Source organism: Centruroides sculpturatus, unplaced genomic scaffold (assembly GCF_000671375.1).
Source record: "Centruroides sculpturatus isolate CEXI.00-Female unplaced genomic scaffold, Cexi_2.0 scaffold105, whole genome shotgun sequence".
In the NCBI taxonomy this organism is placed as follows: domain Eukaryota; kingdom Metazoa; phylum Arthropoda; class Arachnida; order Scorpiones; family Buthidae; genus Centruroides; species Centruroides sculpturatus.
Window position 1 is genome coordinate 19,711 of NW_019384622.1, and position 13,194 is coordinate 32,904.

Consider the following 13,194-nt stretch of genomic DNA (forward strand, 5'->3'; position numbering starts at 1 on the left):
TATATTTAATTTTTAAATTAATAATTCATGATTATTTTATTTTCATGGTGTTTTCTATAAAAGAAAAAATAAAAATTTGAGTTACTGCCAAATAACATTTATCAGGTAATACTCTAAACTACTAATATTTATTATGATAAATGACAAAATATTTAATTTATTATTTTTTTATAAGAGACGGATAACGTTATTATTCATAAATAAAATATAAACTAAATTTAATTATAGAATATTATATAGTTCAAAAAAATACAGACTGCATTATGAATATATAATAAATAATTCAGATTACCATTTTTTTAAAATGATAAATAGTTCTGTACCATGATAAATCTAAATTATGAGAGTTATTTCTTTCATATAGAATAATATCAGGGAATGTGTAGCCAAGGTGATAAAAGAAATTTGATCAGAAATGATAGCAGTCATCATCTCTGTTTCATTTATTCATACAAACATTTGCTCTTACAAAATAATATATGGAATAATTAACATAATTGGATTATGGCAGGTAGTCTCCAAGGCTTTTTGTTTGTAGAATTTCACTACACATGTTTATATAAACAATTTAATTTTAAAATAAAAAAAGAAGAAAAAATGATTGAATGATTAACATAGGGAAAAGAGATATTTTATTTATAAGTACTTCATAAATAAAATATGAGATATTTTATTATGGGATAGCAAAAGTTTTAGATATTTCTGTTGTTTATAGAATTACCTAAGAAATATTTAAAGATGTAAGGTATTAGTTTTAATTTAATGAGAGAGGTTTTAAAGGAGATAAATTAAAAACAAATATAACATTTTTAGATTTTATTTTTGAGAATAAAATGGTGCTAATAAGCATGACAAAGTATTAGCTTTGTGTATATATTTACAGCAATTTACAGCAAGCAAAACATTTTACCTGAGTTTAATCCAATACACATAAAAATAGGCTTTTAGAAGATTAATTTATAGATTTTCTTTCAGTTTGTAAATCAAATCCTATCAACTAACACCTCAGCATATTGACTCATTTGATAAAAGAAACTTTCATATAACTTTTATTTTATTAAAAATGTTATTTATGTAGATTGTTTATCAATAAAAAAAATAGGAAAAATAAAAATGAAGTATATTCTCAGTTACATATTGGTTTATATTTAGACCGGACTTTTNGACTGCATTATGAATATATAATAAATAATTCAGATTACCATTTTTTTAAAATGATAAATAGTTCTGTACCATGATAAATCTAAATTATGAGAGTTATTTCTTTCATATAGAATAATATCAGGGAATGTGTAGCCAAGGTGATAAAAGAAATTTGATCAGAAATGATAGCAGTCATCATCTCTGTTTCATTTATTCATACAAACATTTGCTCTTACAAAATAATATATGGAATAATTAACATAATTGGATTATGGCAGGTAGTCTCCAAGGCTTTTTGTTTGTAGAATTTCACTACACATGTTTATATAAACAATTTAATTTTAAAATAAAAAAGAAGAAAAAATGATTGAATGATTAACATAGGGAAAATAGATATTTTATTTATAAGTTCTTCATAAATAAAATATGAGATATTTTATTATGGGATAGCAAAAGTTTTAGATATTTCTGTTGTTTATAGAATTACCTAAGAAATATTTAAAGATGTAAGGTATTAGTTTTAATTTAATGAGAGAGGTTTTAAAGGAGATAAATTAAAAACAAATATAACATTTTTAGATTTTATTTTTGAGAATAAAATGGTGCTAATAAGCATGACAAAGTATTAACTTTGTGTATATATTTACAGCAATTTACAGCAAGCAAAACATTTTACCTGAGTTTAATCCAATACACATAAAAATAGGCTTTTAGAAGATTAATTTATAGATTTTCTTTCAGTTTGTAAATCAAATCCTATCAACTAACACCTCAGCATATTGACTCATTTGATAAAAGAAACTTTCATATAACTTTTATTTTATTAAAAATGTTATTTATGTAGATTGTTTATCAATAAAAAAAATAGGAAAAATAAAAATGAAGTATATTCTCAGTTACATATTGGTTTATATTTAGACCGGACTTTTGGATATGTTTGTTTTATAAAATTAATTCTATATCAGGTGAATAAAATCTCAGGCAAATCTGTTATGATTTATAAAATATTTATTTTATAAACAAGCCAATAATATTAATTCAGTGTTTTAGTCAAAGAAGTTTATAAGCCTAAAATTAGAATTATTCTTTGTGAAGCACAGATCTATCCATATCTGATTTTAATTTTAAAAATTTAAACAGGCAATGAACCATAATCAATAAAATATAAAATAATAAAATTTTGATTTAATCAATTTTCTTATAATATGCATGGTTCAAATTCAATTCATATCCTTATAATTTATCATGAATAATTTGAGTTGAGACATCTCTCGTCCATGCTGACACCTCTTCAATTTTCACTGATTTAAGTTGCTTATAAAAGTTTTTAATGAGAATAAAATATTGATAAAAATTGGAAAAATTAATTATTTCAATTATTAGTCATAGAATTAATTTAAATTTAATTGCTTTTCAAAATTTCTTTATGAATCCCTTAATAATCCTTGACTTAGCCATAACTTAAAAATGCTCCTTTTCCTGAAAAACTGTTCCTTTATGTAATCTTATAATTTTTTTATGTTGAATTTTATGGATTTATCCATCTGTAAATAATGGCCAATTTTATATAAATTTTAATTATTATTTATCAAGGTAATTTAAAGTATTTTAATTTAAGTTGTAAAACAATAAAACAAATACTGAACTTTGTTTTATATAGCAAATTTTAAAATATTATTTCCAATTTTGACAAAAGAAAACATACTCCAAGTAATTTTAATCTTTATTTTCAGCCATTAATCTTTAGTTAAAAAAAAATAGTAATTTAAATTAGGCATGTAATCTATAAATAAATCTAATAAATTAATCACATTTATAGATTATTAAAAAAATAGAACTGCATCAAAGAAAAATAAAATATATTCTATACCACTAATTTAAGAGACAAATCTAATCACAGATTAGAATTAAATCCCATTCTGTGAATTTAATAATCACTAATTAACTATTTCCAAATGACAATTTATAGACTGTTGTAATGTTACTATAAACTTATTGTTTAGAGTATATTTAGGTATATAAAATAGATGATAATAAAGTCTGTAGAAAAATAACAGTTAGGTTTAAATTTATTGTAGACTTAAACATTATAATTGGATTAAGATAAATTTTGGGATTCATCATCATAATTTTAAAAGAAAATAAATAACTGATTTAATAAAATATATTTATTTATCTGAAACGGTAATTTGCTTTGATCTAATGCTAAAAAAAATTTGAGATAAATAAAATATGCCAGCTTTTTACAAAAATATATGGTTCTTCCATATTCCTAGGTCATCCAAATGACTGTGAAATATATCAATTTACTACTATAAGGAATCAAAAAGTGCCCACAAAGCAAAAAGAGTTTAAAAAAAGGAGGCTCTCGGTTCAAATTCAATTCATATCCTTATAATTTATCATGAATAATTTGAGTTGAGACATCTCTCGTCCATGCTGACCAATTCCATTGTGTGTCAAATCCTCCTGCAATGGATGTAATTGGGGTAGCTTTAACGTGTGTTGCATTGCGTTAACTAATCAATCAATTTGTTACCTGTGGCAGGACGAGATGAAAGCCATTGAAATTTCCATCGGTGGTAGATTTGCATGGATTTTCTGTTTCATTCTGAATCCAAACCTTACATTGTTTATTATGTATAAAAGAAATAAAGCGAAACTAATTAGACTCAATTGACAGTTGCATCTTAATTAATCAGACCCTAAAAAATTGAAAATTATTATAAAATTAATATAAAATATTTACATAATTTGCATTAGTTTTTAAAAGAATCCAAGCTCCATGTTATAGCTTTTACATCATTGAGTGATTTTAACCTTCTGAAAAATTTGATAGATCCAATTAGGAAATCTAATTAGAGTTCAACTTTTTAATTCAAAGAAATAATTACACGGTATATTTATAGTAGATTCAAATTAAACAACTATTTTATTTAAAAATTTCTATTTTATTACATTTATGATTACATTTAAATTGAATAAAATGTTTATACATTGCAAATTGTTGCTGGAAGCACAGTTAGCAAGAAAAAATCCAAGAATTAAGATTATATTTACATTTCTATGAAAATTCTTTAGTCTTTTATCTAATAACCTTTATTTTTAATTAGCAAATAATTTTCATATTTAATTCTAGAGTTATTACTGTAACATTTCTTAGAAAATATTTCATAGTAGATTCAAATTAAACAACTATTTTATTTAAAAATTTCTATTTTATTACATTTATGATTACATTTAAATTGTAAAAATGTTTATACATTGCAAATTGTTGCTGGAAGCACAGTTAGCAAGAAAAAATCCAAGAATTAAGATTTTATTTACATTTCTATGAAAATTCTTTAGTCTTTTATCTAACAACCTTTATTTTTAATTAGCAAATAATTTTCATATTTAATTCTAGAGTTATTACTGTAACATTTCTTAGAAAATATTTCATATAGATTGCATTGTTATGTCAGAATTGTTTATAATTATAAAAACTTTTCCATTAATTTTAAAATTATCAGACATTTATTAAATTCAAATATTCCATAGTTTGACTATTAAAACATTGTAAATTATGTAGGAAAAGTCACCCAGCACTGAGGCCTGAAAATGCTTATTGACATAATAAAAAATAAAGCCACCTAATTAAAAATATATATCCACCCTTTGGTATTCTCAAGATTTTAAAAAGCCAAATTAGCTAGAATAATAAATTTTATGAATGTTGCAGGATTAATTAAAATTTATCCATAAGTTTGCTTTATCTAGTTTTTTCTTCTGAGGTTTGTAATTTAAATGTTGTTAGGTAATTAAAGTTATCTGATTTTAAGTGTATATCTATAGATTAAATCAGTACATCATTAAAAATGATAAAGTTAGCTTATTGTTTTAAAAAATATTAATGATGAATTTTATTTTATATGAAGTATTTTTGCTTATTATGTGCATATTAAAATGTTATCGATATTAGAAATTTTTGTATTTAAATAGAAGAAATTTTATAAGATGCTGTTGCTGATTATAAGTATTGATCCCGCTGAACAGACTCTGAATTATGGTTTAATTCTATTAATTCAAATAATTATCTCAATTAATAGGAAAAATTAATTAATAAAACAATATCTCAAAAATTAAATTTAGAAAATCATTCGACTAAAGTATCTTGGAATTTCTAGAAAATTTTATTTAAAAATTGTGAAAATAAATGCTAAATTAACACTTTTATTTCCGATACAGTACGAGAATTACGCATAAAAATTCCATAATTTTGATATGATTTGCTCTTGATGATTGATTCGAATTCCTATTTTACAAGTTAATTTTCCACATAGAATCTTCAAATCTCAATATTTTACACGCAATTATTTATTGTGACATCACCACAACGCTGGGCTGTAATTTTTAATCATATTTTTAATTTGTTTAATTTAAAATATATACAATAATCTCGATTTTAGTACTGCCGTGCCCCTGTACATCACACTTTTCCTGTTAACAATAGAGTTATGCCAGCCATCTATCTAACTCCGTTCTGGAGAAAATTTTTGAATTGAAATAACGTGACTTCCGGTCCAAACCGGAAGTTAGTATACAGTTAATCCGGGCATCTTGCCTCTAAGCTTTCTATTTTCTGGTCTCGACTTTCATCTATCTAACTCGAGATTAAAGGACAGACAATCAGACTCCAGTGGGAATGTAGGCCCTATACGTCTGCAATTTGAAAACTGCAGCCCAACACACGGAGGGGTTTTGGGCTTTAACTCCTCCCGTTAGAAAATAAATAAAAAATTTAATAAAGTAAAAATTAAATAGTATGTTATATATATAACTCATATTTATTTTGTAATCGTTCACTAGTCTGTATTATGCCACTCTATATATAATAAAAATATATAGACTACGCTGTAAAAAGATAATTCGCTTTTTTAAACACCGCCTTTTTAAAAATCCTGTGCACGATATTTTATATTTAGTTCTGTACGTGGACTTTAGTCAAATATTTTTCTTGCTGAACTACTATTTTTTTAAATATTTTTATTTATTCGAATATGAAAAATAAATTCAGTATACGTCTTCAAATCATTTGCAAAATTTTAATTCGTTTTAAGAGCATCTACTCACTATCTAAAGCAGTCTTCATCATATGCTATTGTGGAAATTAATATCCTACTACCTTTTCTAAACTGCTGAAGATGTCCGTTTTTAAATCAGATAGAATGAAGATATGTTTATCTATTTAGGAAATTTCCGCCTTTCTTTTCTTGAATAAGTTGGTTCTCAATCAATTCAAATTGGAGAGTAATTTCTCTTAATAGTTGCTGAAATATAAAAATTAACTAAGATGCGAAGAATTTAATATTTAAGAGTGATGTGTTTTAATATCAAATGTAGTTTTTTGGCTGGCAGTGAGCGAACAAAATATTTAATTTAAAAATTTTTAACTTATTTTTCATGTACTCACGTACTGTATAATATTCTGGTTCAATCATTTATCATGCTAAGATTTTTGCATAAATCATATCCATGCTTATTTATTCTTTATAAGGAATTTCAATCAACGAATCATATTTATTTTTATATCATATTTTAGAAAATTATTAAAATCTACATTAAAAAAAACAAAATATTCTGGGGCAATAATAAATAATGATACGACTAATTTTGAAGAAAATGATTCTTTTTTTTTTTTACATAAAGCAAACGTTTTTATTAATTTTCGAATACGGCATAACCATTAAGTTTTCGTATTTGTATTAATTTTAAATATTTTTTCGAATTTTTATAAAATAAACAAGTTCTCTTACAGATCAATAGAAGGTCAGTTACCTTTTTTGACGCCCCCAGATACTAAAAAGATAAAGAAAAGCAGAGTTAAAAATTTCATTATTTTTCTAAATAATAAAATTTGTCAAAAAATAAAAGATTCTTGATACGCAAGAAAGAATAGAATGAATAATTTGTAACAAATGTTTGTGAAGCTCCCGTAATGTGACCAAATGCCTTTGCACCTTATGACAGGACCCACTGGTGAGAGATAACACTATAATTTTTTAAACACGAGCTTGCTGTAGAACATGTGAAAGTTCAGAACACAAAAAATGAAACATTAAGGAAAAGAACATTCAGTTTGAATTAATTGATCGTTACTTGTAATTTTTGCTTTTGTACAAAATAATTTGGTATTAATATCATTTAATTCATCCATATACTTCATGCAGTAGTCACCAAATAAGAGCTTTTGTCATTGAAAACGTTTACATTAAATAAAAATAATTTGTTCTGTTGACAGAAACTTTATTTACTATAAAATTTTATAGTTAATTAATACCCGAATTGTTGGATTATCAACTATTGAGGAATAAAAAATGAGTAATTCAAAAGTGATAAGAAAACATTTACCTTATTAGTAAATAATTGTATTGATATATAATTGTTACGGTAAATCATAGTAGTTTTATTTGAATCTCTGAATGTGCTATAAATAAATGTTAATAATCTAATCTTATTTTTATTTTCAATTTGGGATCCTATGAAATTCATTGTCTTAATATGAATGTAGCGAATTTTTGAGACCGTTCAAATGTTTTTGATATATGATAGACGCAACAAACTATTTATTTTGTACCTCAAAACTAGAAAAGTACCATAGTAGTTTTAGGCTGTGTGATGTCCTATGCAAGAATGGATTTGTCAGGCTCTTATACAAAGTTTACATAGTGCGAAGCGTATCACACGATACTTAAATTAATATCGTACAAAGTCTAGATCGTAGATAGTATCGGATTCCTAATACTAGATCACGATCCGAGTAGCGTCAAATATGTACCGTACAATCGTGTCCAAAAAGTAAGCGTAACCATCAATTTGTTTGATTTGGTTTGATGTGTAAGGCAGCGTTTCCCTTCTTGGATTAGCGACAAACTGAATTTAATAATAAGACTCTTGCCACACACCATAATTTTTAAAATGAACATGTTTAAAATTTAATGTGAATTACTGTTGATTTAACTGTTGTTGGTCCTTAAGCTGGCAAGTCGCACCGTTTACAAACGCTTCAAAGAGTTGATACATCAGCATACGCATAGACGCTTTGCGAGAGGTATGCTGATGCCGCAAATTTTTGCAACAATCGGCATTTTAATGAATACCTCCTCCTTCCTTCGGTCGGCCGACGGTAAAAAGATGAAAGATAAATGAAATTTTAAAAAAGCCTATTCAAAATTCTATTATTCAAAATATTTAATATTTCCGCAACACACCCGAGGCACTCTCGCAGCACATGGGTTGGGAACATTAGTATAAGGACGCACGCATGCAACACATGGGCGATCTGCCAAGTAGCAATACCTCCTGGGATGACTTTCCACGGGAAACTGACCCGTATTAAGGTGTTAGACATGAAAAAAACTCCATGTGGCCAGTCCGTTGGTATCGGTTAAAGTGCGAATCCGCGATCGACCACCAGTGTTTAGTGTTTTATACACTCACACTGGTGGGCCCAACATCAATTTGACTCCAGTAACATCATTATCTCAGGAACTAATGATCAGATCATCATAAAACTTAACATGCAAGCAGAACATTATATTAATTTTCTTTTTTTTTGTTTTTGTATAAAAATTGAAAAGCAAAAATTTAATCTAATTTACGTCAAACCAAAAACAAGAAAAACTACTAAATCTTTTTACACAGAAAATGGTTAATATTGCGGGTGGCTGCCACTTGCACGCACACATGCTGCACAATGATTGCTCGTGCTGGTTATAATATTGTTTATCAGCTGTTCGGGAGAATCTTGAAGTTTCTGGAATGTTCTTGATGGAGACTGACGAGATACAACTCCTTTCCCTCAAGTATCCCATACATTCTATGGGAGTTACAGTAGGTCCGGAGATTCTGCTAGCCGTTCTATGCGACTAATATCTTCTGTAATGACCAGGGCTGTGGAGTCGGAGTCGGAGTCGTGGAGTTTTGGTGTTTTAGCCGGAGTCGGATTGGTAAGGAAAAGTCGAAGTCGGAGTTGGAGTCGGTAGATTTTTACGCGACTCCACAGCCCTGGTAATGACACTCCTTGCAGAAACATGGGAATCATGCAGCCATTAAGCACAATACCATTCTAGACCATAATACTGCAGTTTCTACGATGTTCGTGGCACTGTATCAGGTTCCCGTTCTCACTTGATTCTAATCCGATGAGAATCATCTTGTAGGCTATTACTACCTGGACTCCTATCTACGAGTTGGATGATTATGCTTATTTTTTTAGACATTTGTGTATTTGTATAGGTTTTAGGCTCATAAAAGGTGCTCCTAGGCAAAATTTTAGATATCGAATCTAATACTGTTACCGTAAGAATAGATAATATATTGATGATGATAAAATCAATTTTAGGATTACTATCAATACCCGACCTAGTATTTGCAATTTGATAATCAGTAGTTAAAGAGAAAAATAAAATAGAATTTAGTAACAAAAATAATTTAGACTATTTGATGGTGAAATCCATTTTCATAATATATTTATTTTGTAAGAATAAACTTGTCATGTAAAGGTGTAAAAATTTAAGTAAAGAATCATAAAAGATAAAGCATTTATTTTTCTTTTTGTGACAATAATAAACATTTTATAAGTGTGTGTATAAATGTATCTAAAATATATATTTTATCATATATTGATACATTATATAGGTTATAAATTTATATATATGCAGACACGAGCGCCAGTACATTGGGACACTTGGGCCAGGTGCTCCCCTTTTGTCGTCGTGTTGCCTTTTTCTTAATCCCGAAGGGAGCTCTAAGATTCCGTTTTATTTTTAAATTAGTTACTCATTTTTATCACAGAAATCTTTTTTTACTGATGACAAAATTAAAATAAAACTATTTGTTATTAACCGAAAATTTGTTCTAGCGGGTCGTGATTGTGAGGTACCAGTACCACTGAATTTAATTAACACGATTTTATATAAGCGTTATCATCCAGAGATTAATTAACTGCGTTAATCAAGGGGTATCTTCTTGCATAATGTAGGTACGATGCTCTTTTTTTTTTTTTTTTGTAGTTTGTGCCTTCCTTTTCTAAACTCTGCGGGCGCCGCTGTATGCAGGATGTCAGTAGATGCATCTACTAACACCCTGTACACAGACTGAACCTTTTAACAAAGCCTGCAGACGTTTGATTGCTTTTAAGACCCATAATTACTAGAAATGTTTTATTTATTTTAGTGTATGCAAATTTTCTGCCAGGTTCAGATACACCCTGTGTATAATAAGATTAAAAAATATATGTAATCTGTAATATATAGAAAATATATTAATTGTACTTGATCATAGAAATATTAACATCAACACTAAGATTAATTTAAATAATTTATATTTTACAAAATCCTATTTTTTACATTAGATTTAAAATTAATGAATTTATGATAACTCAAAGTTTGCAATCTTTTTTTATTTATTACAAAATTTTTACGTCTTGAAACGTAGATCAATTTTCAATTCGTACTGTTCCAACTGTACAGTACATAAAGAAATATATTTAAATAATGGAAATAAGAATATATTAAGTCATACTATAGAAAGGAAACGAATAAACCATAGAAATCAATAACTTTAAAATGAAAATACAGTACTTTTAAATATTTATTCGTTGAAACTAATTGAAATTGGGAAAACCACTCTCCGAAACTAGAAGTTCAAAACAAACCATTATAAATTTTCTTATAGGCTACAAAATTTTCTTTCAAACACTATTAATAATTTTTGTAACATTATTTATGAAATCTCCACCCGAAATACTCAATCAAATTAATGCTAACCTTCATATCTTTAAAGCAAGAGCCATTTATATAGTATTAAGTCAATTAAACTGCTTGCAATTCTTCTATTCATATTAATGAAACTAGAGATATTTAGATACCGAATTGAAATAAATGTAACACAAGAGAAACTTTTGAAATATAAAATATTAAAATATGAAATATAATAAAATGCAGAATATAGAATAGGGATTTTTCTCATCCATATTCTTTTCATTTTAATATATTTCATAGTGAGAGGAAATTTTAAAGAATATATATTTAAATAATAATAATAATAACCTAAATTCGAGAATGTGCATGATGGATTTCATATAATTTAATTTTAAAACATACAAGAAATAGACTAATTAAGGAACGAGAAATAATAAAAACATTCTCATAAGGAAAATGCGTATGAAAAACAAAGCAAGATAACTATTTATGATTTTCTAATAATGATATTTAAATTTATGAATAATGCTAACTTAGATATTTACTTTGGTAGCACTTTACTAAGGCTGCGGAGAGGGGATTTTTCCCAGGGATCGGAGAAAACGTAGAGGCTGTAGTGATTTCTACTCCTATAAAATTACTGTTAGTTTTACTAAAAAATAATATCATCTAAAATTTTTTTTATTACTAAACGTTCTATGTATTTCATTTGTTAAAAAAACCAAAAATAAAGATAGCTAAAGGAGCCCGCTTTATTCCCGAGCCCAGCACAAACTCAACTCTCGACGGCCCTATACTAAAGTAGACATTTAGCTTTTATCAGAGCCTTTAGATATCTCAGACATGCACAAATATGCTTTTCAATAGCTGGTCTTGGCCCATTCGTAATCTAATAATAAAATCGTAGACTTTATACATTATCACGTAACGTGTAATATTGGCGTTATACTTTAAAAACTGACATAATGCAGTCCAACTGGATGTCCTTTTAACTCGTGGGTATGCATAAAGATTGGCCAGGGGTCTCATCTTTAGAAGCCTCATCTTACTGCTTATTAATATATTAATATTTTTGTTCCGTATATAGGATTGCTAAATGTCTGTCTCTTCCGGGACTGTCCCGGATTTTTTCCGATTGCCATCGGAAGACTTTATTCTAAAAGCTGTTCCTATAATAAAGTCTTTCTTACTTTTTCCATATTTTAAATGTATTTCTGTCACTGGCAGAGTAGAAATACACATCCTGCATGTCGTGGAATTGAAGCATCCCAGTATCTTTCGAGAAGATTCATTAATACAACGCTTAAAAAAAAGATAAAGTTTATTAAAAATAAGTTTTATTTTTTTTAACGTATGCCTATTTATCAATAAGATCAAATATATATTACCATTTGATTATTTTCCTTTATAATTTTGGCAAAATAAACTTGAAATATTCAGTTGCAATTCTTTACATTTCATGAGAAGTTTATTTTTAGTTACAGTTTTCGGATTTTGTTTCAGTCATTTACTTCTTTGTTAACTTAATGCCATCTAAATTCTTCATTAGATTGTATCTAATTATCTCTTGTTTTTTTAATTGTTATAGTTATATAATTCAATATATTGTAGAAGAATGTGTTGACAAAATTCTGATACTAAATTAGATTTGGTTTATAGTTTTATATTAAATTTCTAATTTTTCATATTTTAAAATTTTTTCTTGTTTTTGGTTTCTATTTATGGTGTTCTGAAACACTGGTATTAATTTTTAAAATAAATCATTTATGAATTTTTATAGTAATTAAAAATTCTTTAAATTATAATAAATTATTTACAAATTCACAATTAACATAATTAATTGTGACAGAATTCAAATATAAAATATACATATATTGAAACTTTTAAAAAAATTATATTATTTTTACCACATCTTTTCTTCTAAATTGAATTTTATAAATGAAATTCTGCTTTTAAAAAGTAATTAACTTTTTCTTAACTTTTATCTCTGATGATAAGCAAGTTAAGCTATTTAGTAGAGATGTTAGATAATGGTTTCTGAAGTAATTATTTTAAGTGTAAGGAAGCCTAGCAAAAACAATGACATTTACACAATGCTCACATTTTTAAAACAACATTTTAATTAATTTTTACACATAAGTATATATGAAATAATTTGTAAGATTTTCCAAATTTCAAAAAAAAGTTAAAAAATTTTTAAATACAAGTAATTGAGATTATATTCAAATATTGATAGTTTATGAAAAGCAATTATAATTTACTGGCATGTTATATATATATATATATATTTCTTGAATTTAATTAACAC

At 26.5% G+C, this 13,194-nt stretch overlaps 1 protein-coding gene across 2 annotated transcripts in view; it reads left to right on the forward strand.

Moving 5' to 3' along the window:
* Window positions 1–13,194, forward strand: part of LOC111625497 (potassium voltage-gated channel protein Shaw-like) — an 81,245-nt gene that overhangs the window by 6,234 nt on the left and 61,817 nt on the right. Inside the window, exon 4 of one of the 2 annotated variants that reach the window (XM_023368644.1) lies at window positions 64–105. The exons of the other annotated variant lie outside the window; for it this stretch is intronic. Within the exon in view, the coding sequence (XP_023224412.1) occupies window positions 64–80 (17 nt within the window). The 3' untranslated portion in view covers window positions 81–105. The remainder of the gene's footprint in view (window positions 1–63; window positions 106–13,194) is intronic. 2 annotated transcript variants of the gene reach the window in all.